Consider the following 18145-nt stretch of genomic DNA (forward strand, 5'->3'; position numbering starts at 1 on the left):
GTGTAACCTGTATCGCTGTTGATGAAGTATGCGTTGCATTCACTCGTGTGTGCGTACAGAAGCCGCACATATCTTGTGACTGGGTCTGAACGATGTTAGAATGGATGAAAAGCGGACGTGATGATAGCTCGTAGAGTATGTTAAAGGCAGTGCATTTAAGGCACGCCCCCAAGACTGTGGACGAGATATAATGACTGATGAACACCTTGGTTGGATAATGAAGGTTGCCTCAGCTCAAAGCCTGAGCCCCGACATTAATGAACTAGCATCCAAGAAAAGATGGCAGGTATCTGGCTTGGGCACATCCGATTAGATCAGTGTTGCAAACTGAGCAGTTTAAAGTATTTAATGGTTGGTTTATTCATTATTTTATTTTCAAATTTATTAGCCTGTGGAAAAAGTTAATTTTGATATTTACCTCAGAAGGCTGCAAATAGAAAAGAGGCATTCAATTTTTATTTAAATTGTATTTGATATGCCATTGATATTTTTTAATTATTATTATTATTATTTGGAAACTGGATTTTGCATGTCACTATAAAGTTATATAAGCCTTGCTTGTTCAATATTCAATGCAAAACTTGTTTGGGTCCCTATTAAAAGGTTCATTTGTTCAACCTTGGCCCGTGGCTTTGTTCAGTTTTAAATTTTGGCCCACTCTGTATTTGAGTTTGACACCCCTGCTCGAGACACATATCAAACAGTGGGCTTTCTAACAATTAGGAAGGTTTGTGTTGTGTTTTTCCTCCTACAGAAACCATGTGACAACAAAAAATATATTTTCCACCCCATTTTTTTTCCCATTTCTATACATTTTTGAAAAAGCTCCATGGAGCCACCAGGGCGCCGCAAAAGAGCCGCATGTGGCTATAGAGCCACGGGTTGCTGACCCCCGCCCTATAATCTAACACAGTGGTTCTCAACCTTTTTTCAGTGATGTACCCCCTGTGAACATTTTTTTAATTTAAGTACCCCCTAATCAGAGCAAAGCATTTTTGGTTGAAAAAAAGAGATAAAGAAGTAAAATACAGCACTATGTCATCAGTTTCTGATTTATTAAATTGTATAACAGTGCAAAATATTGCTCATTTGTAGTGGTCTTTCTTGAACTATTTGGGAAAAAAAATATAAAAATAACTAAAAACAAGTGATTCAATTATAAATAAAGATTTCTACACATAGAAGTAATCATCAACTTAAAGTGCCCTCTTTGGGGATTGTAATAGAGATCCATCTGGATTCATGAACTTAATTCTAAACATTTATTTTGTTGAAGTATTATTCAATAAATATACTGTATTTATGAAGGATTTTTGAATTGTTGCTATTTTTAGAACATTTAAAAAAAATCTCACGTACCCCTTGGCATACCTTCAAGTACCCCCAGGGGTACGCGTACCCCCATTTGAGAACCACTGATCTAACACATATTTTATCTTATTTCATATAAAAATACTCTTAGACATCTTTTTCCGTACAAGTGATTACCGAATTGTATACAAATAAATGTACAGTCATATAATTAATTAAATAATTTTTAAATAGATAAAATATGTGATATGTTTCCTCATATTTTAACAATTGCCTGCGTCATACATAACGTAACACGATGACGTCACAGGAAAGCACACGCCCCTTTGTGTGTGTTTGCGTCGGTGCGCGTGTCAGTATTTGGTTTTGTGTGAAGGAGAGCGGCCACGATCCTTCTTCCTCCACACCTGCGGAACATTTTAACTTACCAAAAAAAAAAAAAAAAAAGGAATACCTCACCATTTTTTTACCCACACAATGACGGATTTAAGGAGTTTGGTCCCTGTTGTCCTCTTGGTGTTCACTTTGGGGACAGTTTTAGCGCAAACGCCCGCACCTGTACGAGGTAAACCCGTCTTCTTCTTCTTCTTCTTCTTCTTCTTCTTCTTCTTCTTCTTCTTCTTCTTCTTCTTCTTCTTCTTCTTCGCGGGTTTGCTAACTAATTAGCTTGTTAGCTTCCATTAGACGACAAAAAATGCGCTTGTTACTGGGCGTAGAAGAGGAAATATATGTTCCAAACAGAATAGTTTTCCTCGTAAATCAACCGAATATTGTAGTTAAAGTATGTTACTTTCATTTTTATTTACCAACTACCCTTTTTTCACTTCCTTTTTTTTTTTTAACTGCCATTTTTTTTGTGTCGCCATTTTAAATTTAAAGGCACTCTCCAACTTAAACTTAAAGTGTTTACAAAGTACAAAGAAGAAGAACCATGATAAACATTCTGAATTTATCTCATCCATCCATTCATTTTCAAGATAATCTTTCTCATCTCACCATATGAAATATAACTTACTTCACCAATTATTTATTTTTATTGTTATTACTTATGAATGAACAAAAGTTTTAGCAACTGCTACGTAAAGGAAAAGGGGTAGGATTAAATAAGCTCTGCTTCTTCCTACACCTTTTCGAACATGTTGAATAGAGACACTGGAAATTGTGATGTATCATGTTGTATGCATGCATGTTCCAAATAAACTCAGACTCAACTCAACAATAATAGTCCACCCACAAGCCTGTCTCCATGGAGAAGGAGCTCCCAAATGGGATGTGGGACAAGACCTAACAAACACCCCCGAGTCCTCATTTGTTTTTGTCTAGTGTTTAATGTGTGATGTTTTTGTAAACTCCTCTTTTCCTCCTTACAACAGTTTGTGAGTCCAAGAACGGCACCAGCTGTGAAGAATGTCTGGGGAATGTGACAGTAAGTTAACAAGAACATTTTTTTTTGTGTGTCGGAAAGAGGCCAAAGCTGCACCTGAACACCGGTCAGACTGGTTTGAGTGCGAACTGATCTCATGTATTTTCTTTACACCCTCCTCCTTTTCTTCCTCCTCCTCCTCCTCCATTGTTAACTTTTTGTGTTCCTTAAAATCCTTGTGTTTTTGTCCATTCCACAGTGCTTGTGGTGTATAAAAACCCGCTCGTGTTTGACTTATCCTGTGAGGACCATCCTGCCGCCGCATGCCCTCTGTCCGCTCAATGATGCACGCTGGGGGCTTTGTTGGAGTAAGACTACACACACGGATTATACAGCATGGGTCTCAAACCTGTAGCCCATGGGCCATTTGCAGCCTGAAGGCCCATAGTTTGCGTGTAATTGCGTCCCGCGAAACTTGAAAGTTAATTAAAGCTCCTAATGTCCTGACCCACCACCTAAAATTTCAGGAATTGGTCATATATAGGGATGTCCGATAATATCGCACTGCCGATATTATCGGACGATAAATGCTTTAAAATGTAATATCGGAAATTATCGGTATCGGTTTCAAAATGTAAAATGTATGACTTTTTAAAACGCCTCTGTGTACACGGACGTAGGAAGAAATACAGAGCGCCAATAAACCTTGAAGGCACTGCCTTTGCGTGCCGGCCAAGTCACATGATATCTACGGCTTTTGACACACTCACAAGTGAATCCAAAGCATACTTGATCAATAAGCCATACAGGTCACACTGAGGGTGGCCGTATAAACAACTTTAACACTGTTACAAATATGCGCCACACTGTGAACCCACACCAAACAAGAATGACAAACACAATTCGGGGGAACATCCGCACCGTAGCACAACATAAACACAACAGAACAAATACCCAGAACTTCTTGCAGCACTAACTCTTCCAGGACGCTACAATATACTAGGGATAAATATCAGATCGGCCGCCGATATTTGCCAAAAAATGCATATCGGCAAGGCATGGGAAAATACAGATCCAGATCCAGTTTAAAAAAAACTGTGTTTTCCAACGCACCGATTTAAATAATACATTCCACTTTTCTGCTGCTCCCTATTTCTGTTCCGTATTTTCCAGCACACATTCAACACATCCACAGGTCTGTGGATTGTCACGCAGTTGCTTTTAGCTGCTGGTATTGCACTACAGGCTCTTCTCACTCCTTCTTCTGTCTCCTTCTCACAGACAGCAAGCGCAACTTCTTACACACGTCATACGTCACATACTGTCACGTCATACGTCACATACATAAACGTCCTCTCCCAGCAGAGAGGTAGCAGCATGGCTAACGTTAGCTGTGATGCTAGCGCAGCCGCTGAGGTGCGCGCCTGCTCAAGCGTCCTCTGCGCACGGCAAATCTATGCCACGCACAAAATCAAATAAAAAAATAAGCGCATAACAATTTTCGACACACGGACACGACAGAGAAAACAATTTTCGTCATCATTGTTCAAATATTGTAACGTCTGTCGAGACGCTTATCTCCATTCGGTGCCACACGTCCACACCATCAAAATGCCGAGGCAAACATTTCCAGATCAACACCGTATGAAAAAATTAGTGATTTTTTTAGTTGTGATTTCCTTCCCTGCATGAAAGTTTAAAAGTAGCATATATTAATGCAGTATGAAGAAGAATGTTTTAATGTAGACATGCAAGCCTTGAAAGAACATTTTGAAAATCAAGACTACATTTCCTGCAAATGGGTGCATTTCTACCCTATATTTTAACTTTAGATTTTTTCTCATATCAAACTCTTTTGGCTGTCTTTTTGACACTCACATCCAGCGCCCCCCTCCACACCCTGGATTATAAATAATGTAAATAATTCAATGTGATTATCTTGTGTGATGACTGTATTATGATGATAGTATATATCTGATAGTATATATCTGTATCATGAATCAATTTAAGTGGACCCCGACTTAAACAAGTTGAAAAACTTATCCGGGTGTTACCATTTAGTGGTCAATTGAATATGTACTTCACTGTGCAACCTACTAATAAAAGTCTCAATCAATCAATCAAAACACATAGAATCATCATAATGCTGTGATTATATGCATCAAGTGTTCATTCAAGGCTGAGGCAAAATATCGAGATATATATCGTGTATCGCAATATGGCCTTAAAATATCGCAATATTAAAAAAAGGCCATATCGCCCAGCCCTAGTTTCAATGATGCCATTTCTGTTTGTCATGTATAATTTTGTCTATTTTGTGTTTATCCTTGAATAAACAGGTCAGTTTCTTGTTACCAACCATTGTGTATTATTCAAACTCCCCTAATTCAGCTGGCTAGTTGTTATCAAGAGTACTAAAACCCTTTTCAACATGATTCTGACAACTAAGTAGGCTAAATAACTTTAAACTTTAATACATGCTCGGATAGGCCAGTATCGGTCAGTATCGGTATCGGTCAGTATCGGTATCGGATCGGAAGTGCAAAAACCTGGATCGGGACATCCCTACAATATACACCCCCGCTACCCAAAACCCCGCCCCCCTCAACCTCCTAATGCTCTCTCAGGGAGAGCATGTCCCAAATTCCAAGCTGCTGTTTTGAGGCATGTTAAAAAAAAGAATGCACTTTGTGACTTCAATAATAAATATGGCAGTGCCATGTTGGCACTTTTTTCCATAACTTGAGTTAAAGTTGTTCTCTTATTTTGGAAAACCTTTTTACATTGTTTAATGCATCCAGCGGGGCATCACAACAAAATTAGGCATAATAATGTGTTCATTCCACAACTGTAAATATCGGTATCGGTTGATATCGGTATCGGTAATTAAGAGGTGGACAATATCGGATATCGGCAATAAAGCCATTATTGGACATCTCTAGTAATATACAGTGGAACATTGGTTTACAAATGCCTTTTATTTTTTGCGCCTTTTTGTTTTACATACATTTACATGGCGCCATATATGCTTCTGTGTGCAAACCATGTCTCGGCGTATGATAGCTTCATTCATTCAAGTATTGATTTTGCATGCTGCCATTTTCATGACATCATTTCCTGTACACTCGGGCACAGCTATGTTGAAGAGACAGGGGCCCCTACATCACAACCGGTATTCACAGGCACAGACATTTTTAAGAGGCGGGGCCCCCTGCGTCACATTCTGTTTACATTCCTTACACACGGGTGCAGCCATTTCGAAGAGTTTCCACCGTGAGCGGCACTTCTGACGTGTTTATGTCCAAAAATGCACCTTGCGTTGATCAGAGCGGTGTCAGCCTGTCTTAAAAATCACTTTGTGTGATCAGAAACCACTGTTTTAACTTTAAAGGGGAACATTATCACCAGACCTATGTAAGCGTCAATATATACCTTGATGTTGCAGAAAAAAGACCATATAATTTTTTAACCGATTTCCGAACTCTAAATGGGTGAATTTTGGCGAATTAAACGCCTTTCTATTATTCGCTCTCGGAGAAGCAATCCGCCATTTTCTTACTTTCGTCGGTGTGTTGTCAGAGGGTGTAACAACACGAACAGGGACGGATTCAAGTTGCACCAGTGGCCCAAAGATGCGAAAGTGGCAAGAAATTGGACGAAATTTGTTCAAAATACGAGGCTGTGGGGAAAGCCGACGAAATGGTCAGTCGTTTGTTCCGCACACTTTACCGACGAAAGCTATGCTACGACAGAGATGGCAAGAATGTGTGGATATCCTGCGACACTCAAAGCAGATGCTGACATCAACTCCAAAACTGGACAGATCAGCTTTCAGGAAAAGAGAGCGGATGAGGGTATGTCTACAGAATATATTAATTGATGAAAACTTTATTCATTACTTGCGGTTTTACGTAAATTATTATACATAAACTGTGTTTTCCAATAATTTAGCTTAAAAACATTTGTTTTTTTTCAATTATTCGAGTACATTCGGGTAGTCTTGTGTAATGCAGTATTTTGTGTCTATTTAGGTATGGTTAACCTGAGTGCTGAAATCGTGGAAAAATATATGTTCTTAGCGCGCCTGAAATAGGCTGTCTGCACTCTCAAAGTGCATGTTGTTGCCAAATGTATTTCATATGCTGTAAACCTTGTTCATAGTTGTTAGTTTCCTTTAATGCCAAACAAACACATACCAATCGTTGGTTAGAAGGCGATCGCCGAATTCGTCCTCGCTTTCTCCCGTGTCGCTGGCTGTCGTGTCGTTTTCGTCGGTTTCGCTTGCATACGGTTCAAACCGATATGGCTCAATAGCTTCAGTTTCTTCTTCAATTTCGTTTTCGCTACCTGCCTCCACACTACAACCATCCGTTTCAATACATGCGTAATCTGTTGAATCGCTTAAGCCGCTGAAATCCGAGTCTGAATCCGAGCTAATGTCGCTATACCTTGCTGTTCTATCCGCCATGTTTGTTTGTGTTGGCATCACTGTGTGACGTCACAGGAAAATGGACGGGTGTATATAACGATGGTTAAAATCAGGCACTTTGAAGCTTTTTTTTAGGGATATTGCGTGATAGGTAAAATTTTGAAAAAAAACTTCGAAAAATAAAATAAGCCACTGGGAACTGATTTTTAATGGTTTTAACCCTTCTGAAATTGTGATAATGTTCCCCTTTAACAATGTGTCTTTACCTGCTCCATGTCTTATCTGTGTAGTTGTAGACATAGTATTGTTTAGTGTTTACTAATTATTGTATTTCTCTTAAAGCCAGATGAAGAGTGGCAACCATTAATCTTGAAGCATTGAATACAATGTGAATGAAACGTTCTATTATTTTCTAACCTAATCGTAGATTATGGCAGGCTAATGTAATATACCTTATATTACCAAATAGTAGCCCGGGCGTTTATTTCACAAAATGGGGTCAGGCCCCGGGCGGCTATTAGGACATGGGCGGTTATTTGCACAAGGCTTTTATTTATTTTTGCACCAGCCTGCACCAGGCCATTATTTGGTTACAATGGTTATTGTCCAGTATTTTTTTTTCGTACAAAAAACTTTAAATATAAAAGCTATTGTAAACTTAAAAAAAAAAAAACAAGAGATCAACATGAGGTAGGCTATCAAAAGACAAGAGATCAACAAGGCCTCAACATGGCAGTAGTGCAACAATTGTCAAATAGAATACCAATACTAAAAATAAACATTTTAAATAAAGCAGCCTACCGGGAAAAATAAAATTATGGTACCAAGTACTCAAGTATAAAACCCACCATCAAAACAGAACAATAATACTGTCACTTAAATAAAATAAAGGCTACACTACTCCAAGTTTTAAATAAAGCAGCATACGTGATGTATCCACTGACACAAATTAGCATCAAGCTCGTCGCTCACTTTCTTCCTACCTCCACCAGATAAGCGAGCCCGTTTTCCATCGATTGCCGACTGAGATAGTAGTTCTCCCTTTTGTTGTTTCCAGTCTCGTACACGTTTTGGGTCAATGTTAAACTGCCTGGCCGCTGCCAAACCAGAATTCTGCTCCGCATACTTCACAACCGCTAGCTTGAACTTTAAGTCAAACTTACTGTTCTTCTTCCCCCTTAAAGTATTCCCGCCCATCAGTTGTGGTGTACCGGTATCCTGTTCATTCAACTCACTGCTACTGTTGCTTGCCATGTTGAAACTTTTCCTCGTGGGTTTGTTGTTGTCGTTGAGTGTGTGTTACGCTATATGCGGTCACCCATTGCAATATGTTGATTACCCAGAATCCCCACGTAACGTCTGCTGTTACCGTAATTACCAGAATTACTGCACCTTTGCTTTTCCTTTTAGCTTATAAATTGGGTTTAATGAAATCAATATGATTTTAATCTAAATCATGCAAATAACAGCCCATGGGCGGCTATTAGGACATGGGCGATTATTTGCACAAGGGCGTTTATTTGGTAATATACGGTATACACTTGTAAATTATTCTTTGAATTCAATAAAAAAGCCCTATGTGTTTAATGCCTTTTCAATTTTACTTTAACCCTCTAGAATTGTTCTTTGAGTGCAATAGGAAATATATGATTAATGTATCGTAAGATTTTCTGTTAAAATGAAGCCAATAATGACATTTTTTGTGGCCCCCTTTATTTTGAAAAGTATAAAAATACATTTTAGTACCGGTACCAAAATATTGGTATCGGGATAACCCTGCAGTATAGTATACATTGTTCATTGTATTGCTGTTGCATTATAATGTTTTGCTTTGCTCATTTTTATAATTTTTCTTTGCTTCTAACAGTCAACTTTAGGAACTTGATCATCACCCTCGCAGTGCTGGGCGCTGTTCTCATCATTGCCTTTCTAGTGTGTCTGTTCTGTTGCTGCAAGTGTGAAAACTTTGGGTAAGTCTTTTTACGGGATTGTCATCTGTTTGACTCGACATTGTGATACAATGTCACCGTAATTAGTGTGCAAATATGGTATTTAGGACATGGCTAAAACAGCTGAGGAAGTTTTTTTTCTCAGATATTGAAACTATTATCTTCGGATTTTGGTGTTCTGTGGATTTTTTGGGTTAAAATGTTGTAGATCAGTGTTACTATCATCTACGATATCATGTCAAACCCATATTCTGTACGTTTAAACGCTGACCAAACGTGGCGATCTGTCTCTCGCAGACGTTTGTTAATTTAAAGGGGAACATTATCACCAGACCTATGTAAGTGTCAATATATACCTTGATGTTGCAGAAAAAAGACCATATATTTTTTTAACCGATTTCCGAACTCTAAATGGGTGAATTTTGGCGAATTAAACGCTTTTCTATTATTCGCTCTCGGAGCGATGACGTCACAACGTGACGTCACATCGGGAAGCAATCCGCCATTTTCTCAAACACAGAGTCAAATCAGCTCTGTTATTTTCCGTTTTTTCGACTGTTTTCCGTACCTTGAAGACATCATGCCTCGTCGGTGTGTTGTCGGAGGGTGTAACAACACGAACAGGGACGGATTCAAGTTGCACCAGTGGCCCAAAGATGCGAAAGTGGCAAGAAATTGGACGTTTGTTCCGCACACTTTACCGATGAAAGCTATGCTACGACAGAGATAGCAAGAATGTGTGGATATCCTGCGACACTCAAAGCAGATGCATTTCCAGCGATAAAGTCAAAGAAATCTGCCGCCAGACCCCCATTGAATCTGCCGGAGTGTGTGAGCAATTCAGGGACAAAGGACCTCGGTAGCACGGCAAGCAATGGCGGCAGTTTGTTCCCGCAGACGAGCGAGCTAAACCCCCTGGATGTCTTGGCTCACACCGTCCCTTATGCCACCGAAGATGATCAAGAGAAGAATATCGACTCTAGCTTCCCTGACCTGCTGACATCAACTCCAAAACTGGACAGATCAGCTTTCAGGAAAAGAGAGCGGATGAGGGTATGTCTACAGAATATATTGATTAATGAAAATTGGGCTGTCTGCACTCTCAAAGTGCATGTTGTTGCCAAATGTATTTCATATGCTGTAAACCTAGTTCATAGTTGTTAGTTTCCTTTAATGCCAAACAAACACATACCAATCGTTGGTTAGAAGGCGATCGCCGAATTCGTCCTCGCTTTCTCCCGTGTCGCTGGCTGTCGTGTCGTTTTCGTCGGTTTCGCTTGCATACGGTTCAAACCGATATGGCTCAATAGCTTCAGTTTCTTCTTCAATTTCGTTTTTGCTACCTGCCTCCACACTACAACCATCCGTTTCAATACATGCATAATCTGTTGAATCGCGTAAGCCGCTGAAATCCGAGTCTGAATCCGAGCTAATGTCGCTATAGCTTGCTGTTCTATGCGCCATGTTTGTTTGAGTTGGCTTCACTATGTGACGTCACAGGAAAATGGACGGGTGTATATAACGATGGTTAAAATCAGGCACTTTGAAGCTTTTTTAGGGATATTGCGTGATGGGTAAAATTTTGAAAAAAACTTCGAAAAATAAAATAAGCCACTGGGAACTGATTTTTAATGGTTTTAACCCTTCTGAAATTGTGATAATGTTCCTCTTTAAGGGAGTCTGGTTTGAATTAGTTTTGGTTTCGAAATATTGGTGCAAATTCTCCCATGTTTGGTTTCTTCCCGCACAGGGACACCAAATCTGTCATAATAAATCATGTGAGATCAATCGCTTCTCTTATTGGCTGCAATGATATAAACAGGAAGTAGTTTTGCTGTACGGACTTAGGAGCAAAACAATGCTTATGACCTGAGAGATGCCCCTTCTGTTGACATTTTTAAAGGCAGTTAAAAACACATTTGTTTAAGTGCATTCCTGTAATTTTCAGTTTTTAGTTGTCATTATTTTAAATATTATTTTGCATTTTATTTGCAATGTTTCTGTTGTTGCATTATGCTGTATGCTTGTTTTGATTGTACTGTTTGTATTTCAACCATGTGAAGCACTTTGTGTGCTCTCTCTATGAGAAGTGCTATATAAATGAAAATGTTTTTTTTTACTTTACAAAGAGGAGCCAAAATGGCCTTATATGCTACAAAACTAAAATACTCAATTGTCAGCATCCGCCATAACAACTGTCAACCTGATTTTCTTTTATGTGTTTATGTGTGCCAGAGCTTCAAGGTTTGCGGCTAAGATGGAGAGACAGGTGAACAGAACAAAATCCAAACAGGAGGAGAGGTAAAGAAAATATTTGCTTGCTAACTTGTGTTAAGTTACTTATGAATCCCCACGTACATTTAAAAAAAAACACATTTCTGTCAAAGTAAAACCTCCATATACTACTAGACTTGGTAAATGAGTGTGTTCCAGATCTGCATTCGAGACGGCCAGCAAAGGAACACAGTCACACACAATAATATCGTATTAAATGTGTTTTAAAATGCTACATCCACAGTTTGGCTGCAGGAAGCAGTGTGGTTAGGGGTGTCCTCATGAGAGAAAAAAAAAATGTGTTAATTGAAATTGTTTAAATTATATTTTCTGTATAATTCTGATCGTTTTTAATATCTTAAGTGAAAGATTGCAAAATTTGTACATTTCGGAATATAATACAAAGCAGAAATCTGAGCTGAGCCTACCTCTGATTGCGCAATTATTCATAAACTGGATTGGGATAGGATAGACTTTTTTTTTTCATCCCACAATGAGAAAATGATAGGGTTCCATTGCAGACTACAAACGTCCATACAATTATTAAAAAATAGTGCAAAAGTCACAAAAGTGCCACCCTTTGTAGGTCCTAAAGGGTTTAAACCTAAAGGAAACAAACACATGAAAACAAGAGGGAAACATTAAAGAACAAAATGGAGAATATAAAGGAGCACAGAGGTGCTGCAACTAGTGATGGGTTGATGAGGCGTCATGAAGCGTTTCGACACATTGCAAAACTGTATTGATACTGTGTCGATACTGTGTCACTAAATACTGACATCTGCTGGACATGAAAAATCCCTACAGGCAACCTATGGACCGACTCAAAAGACACTGATTTTATGACCTAGTATATACAATAATATAAACCAAGTCCATCCATCCATCCATTTTCTACCGCTTGTCCCTTTTGGGGTCGCGGAGGGTGCTGGAGCCTATCTCAGCTGCATTCGGGCGGAGGGCGGGGTACACCCTGGACAAGTCGCCACCTCAGCACAGGGCCAACACAGATAGACAGACACTATTCACACTCACATTCACACACTAGGGACAATTTAGTGTTGCCAATCAACCTATTCCCAGGTGCATGTTTTTGGAGGTGGGAGGAAGCCGGAGTACCCGGAGGGAACCCACGCAGTCACGGGGAGAACATGCAAACTCCACACAGAAAGAACCCGAGCCCGGGATTGAACTCAGGACCTTCGTATTGTGAGGCACATGCACTAACCCCTGTGCCACCGTGAAAATAATACATGATATTACAAAATACTAAACCACGTGAAATTGCATTATTTCTTATTTGACATGATATTACAAAATACTGCATGAAACTGCATTCTATATAATTGTACGTATTCCAACATGATATGACAACATACCATATTACATTACAATACATGAAATTGCGTGATATTGTACGATTTTTACATATTACAATATACTACATGAAATTACATTATATCATATGATTTTACATGGTATTACAATATACTACATTACACTGTATTATATCGGATTTTACATATTACAATATACTACTTGATATGACAATATGTACAAATCATCAGATACAATTTCATGTAATAAACCAAGTCATTGTATTTTATTTAGAATTATTTCATATCTTCATTTAAATAAAAATATATTATCTTTTTTAGATACAGTCAATAAATAATGTGAACATGTATCATAACATGGAAATCTAAGAGAACGTGTTGTGAATGAGGATACTTGTGGACTGGGAATTTTTATTTTATTTTTTATTTTTTTACACATTTTTATTTAAAAAAAACAGTTTTTCCAACGTATTCAATTTTAGACGATTTCTCTTCTTAGTTATTATTTCTCCGGCTGTAGAAAAGACCCGCTCACAGGGCACAGAGGAGGCGTCAGTGCGACAGTTTGCGTATCGGTCACGTGACCGACACAGCTCATGATCGGTCACGTGACTTTCTAAAAGCGGTACGCGCACCGACACAGGGTTTTGCTCTTACGCTCGACGCATGCGCCGATGCATCGATGTTGCCGGACCCATCACTAGCTGCAACCATCTGCTAAGTTAAAAGTTAAAGTTAAAGTACCAATGATTGTCACACACACACTAGGTGTGGTGAAATGTGTCCTCTGCATTTGACCCATCCCCTTGTTCACCCCCTGGGAGGTGAGGGGAGCAGTGGGCAGCAGCGGTGGCCGCGCCCGGGAATCATTTTTGGTGATTTAACCCCCAATTCTAACCCTTGATGTTGAGTGCCAAGCAGGGAGGTAATGGGTCCCATTTTTATAGTCTTTGGTGTGACTCGGCCGGGGTTTGAACTCACAATCTACCGATCTCAGGGCGGACACTCTAACCACTAGACCAGAAACATTTATTAAATGCAAAGACTTTCTACAGCTTGTGTAATTTCTTTAATGTAAGTGTGATATAATTATTTGTCATATAGTGAGGCGCTCAGTATTCTAAAGGGGCAGCTGTAAGTTGGCAAGGGTATTTCGCTGCCATCTTTCTACAGAGAGGTAAAGTGCTACTAACAGAAAATAAGGAAGATTTTTACAACAATATTTGTGAGCTTTTTCTGGTTAAGTATAGTGTTGTGGTAGTAATACACGGCCTGTGTCTTTATTGCACAAAGTGTTTGTGTAAACATCCTCTCAGCACTATCCGAAAATCCTTCCCACCAGCTTTTTCGTACCTCCATGATGTCATCACGGTTTGACTCCAGTTCTTTTTCGATAATTTTTTTTAATGACTTGAAGCAAGCCCGAGCAATGCAAAAGCATCCAGGGTAAATTATTTGCACGTCATGCTGATCATAAGCCCAAACAAGTTTTCCCTTGCACGACTTCTCCAAGTGTGACTCGTCATTTTGTTGTTTTTTTGTGTCGTGGCAGGCGGGCCGAGATGAAGCAGAGACACCAGGAAATCAGAAAGAAATATGGTGAGGCGTCTAAGTTTTGTATAACAGCTACTGTTTTCCCACAGTAGTGTTTCATAACGTCATGTGTTTGTTCATATTATTATTTTGTACTTGTTTGTTGTTCCTCCAGGCTTAAGCGGAGCAAATCCTTACTCCAAATTTGGATGAGACGATTCCTAAACTGGGACTTTAATTTAACAGAGTTTTATTCATGACTTTTTTGTATCTTTGTCTTTATATGTTGCAAACCAAGAAGCTGTAAGAAATTTCTGCTAATGCCTCCTTTTCCACTGCATGGTACCTGCTCTGCTCTGCTCTACCTGATTTTAGGTACTATTTGTACTACCTCGTCAGCATGCCGAGTAGATACCACATGAGCGACGTGAACCCCAGTTGGAATCTTAGTAAATACAACTTTTCTGTAGCGATTCCTTTTCTTGCTGATCCCGTAATGAAGTGCACTGCATCCGTCTTGGAAAACCACACCACACTCAGCACAATATTTACAGTGCATCCGGAATGTATCCACAGCGCTTCACTTTTTCCACATTTTGTTGTTACAGCCTTATTCCAAAATTTAAAAAATTAATTTTTGTCCTCAAAAAATTGTTTTGATTTCCAAATTTTCTTAAAAGTAAAAAACTAAAAACAAATCACATGCATTCACAGCCTTTTGACAATACTTTGTTGATGCACCTATGGCAGCAATTACAGCCGGGTTTTCTCCAAACATGATGCCTGACATACATGCCAAAGAGTTCAATCTTTGTCTCATCAGACCAGAGATGTTTGTGTCTCTTGGTCTAAGAGTCTTTCAGGTGCATTTTGGCAAACTTTTTACTAAGAAACGGCTTCTGTCCGGCCAACATTGGTGGATTTCTGCAGAGATGCTTGTCCTTCTAGAACAGGCCTGGGCAATTATATTGACTCTGGGGTGGCCAAATTTAGAGAAAAAAATGTGTCTGAAGGCGGGTATATCTATTTTTAGGAACACTAATACAAAACCTCACAATAATGTCTGATTGAATGCTAAAAAACCGCCTTAAAACACGGAATGGAATTTTTTTTTTTTTTACTGAATGAGACACCCAGAATGTACATGCAAATGTGTGATTTACAATATTAACTATGAACGATAAAACACTGAATATTGACAACATATGAACATCACACCCCCTCTCGATCGACATATTTTACAATCAAACGAAATGCAACAAACACAGCGAAATATGAACGCGAAGGGTAAAAATAAAAAATCCACCTACAATCTGATATATCACTAAGCTTTAGAACTTTGTTGTAAAAATCTCCTTCCGCGTCTGTCCCTGACACCCAGGCTCTGACACCCACTCTGTGGAAAAGCTCCCCACGCACACTGCTTGGTACCTCGTCTGAGCTGCTGTGATTTAGATGACCATAGTAACTAATTAGATTACCATAGTAACTAGTATATCATGCAAAAGGACATATTCCAACCATTGAAATACTTTGTATAGTTCAAGACTTACGGTCATTTGAAAACATCTCTGCACATCATAATGGCAGCTACAGTTTCCATCTTAAAGATCTAAAAAAATCATTTGGGAATGTCCGGCGGTTCAGATTGAAAAGCTTAACGGGCCGAATGCGGCCCCCGGTGTCTTAATTTACCCAGGTCTGTTCTAGAAGGTGCCCCTCTCTTCACAGAGGAATGCTGTAGCTCGGATAGTGACCATCGGGTTCTTAGTCACCTCCCTGACGAGACTAAGATGAATGTACAGAAACATCCTGGATGAAAACCAATGCTTGAGAGGTGCTGCAAAGAGGAATGGACGAAAGATAGGTGTGCCAAGCTTGTGGCATCGTATTCAAAAAGGCTTGAGGCTGTAATTGCTGCCAAAGGTGCATCATATTAAGCAAAAGCTGTGAACACTTAGGCACATGGGATTTTGTTACTTTTTTATTTTTAATACATTTGCAAATGTGAAAGAAAAAAAATCCCATTGTCATTATGGGGTATTGTATGCATAATTTTGAGAACAAATAATGTATTCCATTTCGGAATAAGACTAACATAACAAAATGTAGAAAAACTGAAACACTGAATACTCTCTGGATGCACATATTGCAATTATTGTTTTCTCGCACATTTTGTTCCGAAAGACGCGTTTAGTGTGGTGTAGTTTTCCAAGTCTTTACCTGCAGTAGTTTAAAACTGAGCATCAATTTAGCGATCGTCAGTGATCTAGAAATCTTTTTTGCTAAAGCAAAAGGCAAACTAATTTTTTCTTTGCTTAACACGTCCATGTTGACGGTGCTGTGAGATGATTTCATATTTTTGCCCCCTAATCTGCATATTCTTGAATGAATTTGAACAAGTGCTGAATTAGAATTAGGGACCTATTTTTGCACTTTGTAAGATTTTAAATATTGATGAAGCGAGTGATTAGATTGTCATGTAGTTCTGTTATTGCCTTTTAATAAAAGACTATAAACAGGTTCTGCCACTGATAGTTGTTTTTTTTTCTTTTTTTTTCTTTTAGTTTTCAAAACAAAACACACAGTGTAAAGTACCAATCAAACATTTAGACACATCTCATCATAATGAAAAGGGTATGGTCCAGTCATGAAGTTTTAATGAGACTACTTTAAATATTGTGAGCATGTTAAACAGACAATATCACATTCGTTTGAAAAATTTAAGGCTTTAAAATGTCTACAATTATCTTAAAATCTCGTAAGATTTTTGAACGGTCTTAAAATTTGTATTAACATTACTTTTATTTATAAACAAATGCATAAACTTCAGTCTTGCTTTGACATTTTTGAGGATTTTATTTATGACTACAAAACCAAATAACAAAATAATGAAAGTTCACAGCAAATTCCAATTATTTGTGAAAGATAGAATAATGCAAATTCAACAATTTGCGGTTCCAGACTAAAAAAAAAATAACGCATGGTTGAGCCTTGATAGTAATTCTGGGCCTCCAATTTTACTTTGTCGTCATATTGTTTTGCCTGTATGGATGTGAAACAGGTTTGAAATTGTCTTAAAAAAAGAAACATAAGATTGTGAAAAGAAATAACTCCAGTATTATAACAATGATTACAGCAGATTTTAATATTACTGTACTTCTACAGTAATACGGAACTTTCATTGATATCTATCACCAATAAGTTATTACTTTATGTATATCAAGGGAGAAATTATAAAGTGTATAATTAGATGGATAGATAGTACTTTATTGATTCCTTCAGGAGAGTTCCCTCAGGAAAATTAAAATTCCATCAGAATTGTACAGAATTGAGGTCGAATTTAAAAAGTAAATAATGGGTGTATAAATGGAAACAAAATAGAAAAATATTACAATAAGACATACTTGCCAAGCCTCCCGGATTTTCCGGGAGACTCCCGAAATTCAGCGCCTCTCTCGAAAACCTGCCGGGACAAATTTTCTCCCGAAAATCTCCCGGAATTCAGGCACACAATATAAACAGCGTACCTGCCCAATCATGTTATAACTGTAGAATGATGGAGGGCGAGTTCTTGGTTTCTTATGTGGGTTTATTGTTAGGCAGTTTCATGAACGTCCTCCCAGCGCAGTAACAACACACAACAACAGCAGTCACGTTTTGTCTACCGTAAACAGCAATGTTGTGACACTCTTAAACAGGACAATACTGCCATCTAGTGCATTTGATGAAAGCACTTTTTTGCGTGCCACACAGCAATGCATCATCAGTGAGGGAGGGTGTTCAGCATGGTTAGAAAAATAGTGACAAATAGAACAAGGATGGACAATTCAACCCTTAACTCAACAATGAGTAGATGAGTGTTATGTGTGTGTATATGTGTAAATAAATGAACACTGAAATTCAAGTATTTCTTTTATTTATATATATATGAAATACTTGACTTAGT

General features: G+C 38.5%; 1 protein-coding gene across 1 annotated transcript; it reads left to right on the top strand.

Moving 5' to 3' along the window:
* The first annotated feature begins 1191 nt into the window (after positions 1 to 1191).
* Positions 1192 to 15271, top strand: pttg1ipa (PTTG1 interacting protein a). Its single transcript, XM_061968133.2, has 7 exons — positions 1192 to 1876; positions 2685 to 2737; positions 2934 to 3042; positions 8971 to 9073; positions 11288 to 11353; positions 14216 to 14262; positions 14372 to 15271. Exons 1-7 carry the CDS (start codon positions 1789 to 1791, stop codon positions 14407 to 14409), a joined length of 504 nt encoding a protein of 167 aa, XP_061824117.2. The 5' UTR covers positions 1192 to 1788; the 3' UTR covers positions 14410 to 15271.
* Positions 15272 to 18145: the final 2874 nt, after the last annotated feature.

The sequence above is a fragment of the Nerophis lumbriciformis genome, linkage group LG08, assembly GCF_033978685.3.
Source record: "Nerophis lumbriciformis linkage group LG08, RoL_Nlum_v2.1, whole genome shotgun sequence".
Lineage (NCBI taxonomy): Eukaryota > Metazoa > Chordata > Actinopteri > Syngnathiformes > Syngnathidae > Nerophis > Nerophis lumbriciformis.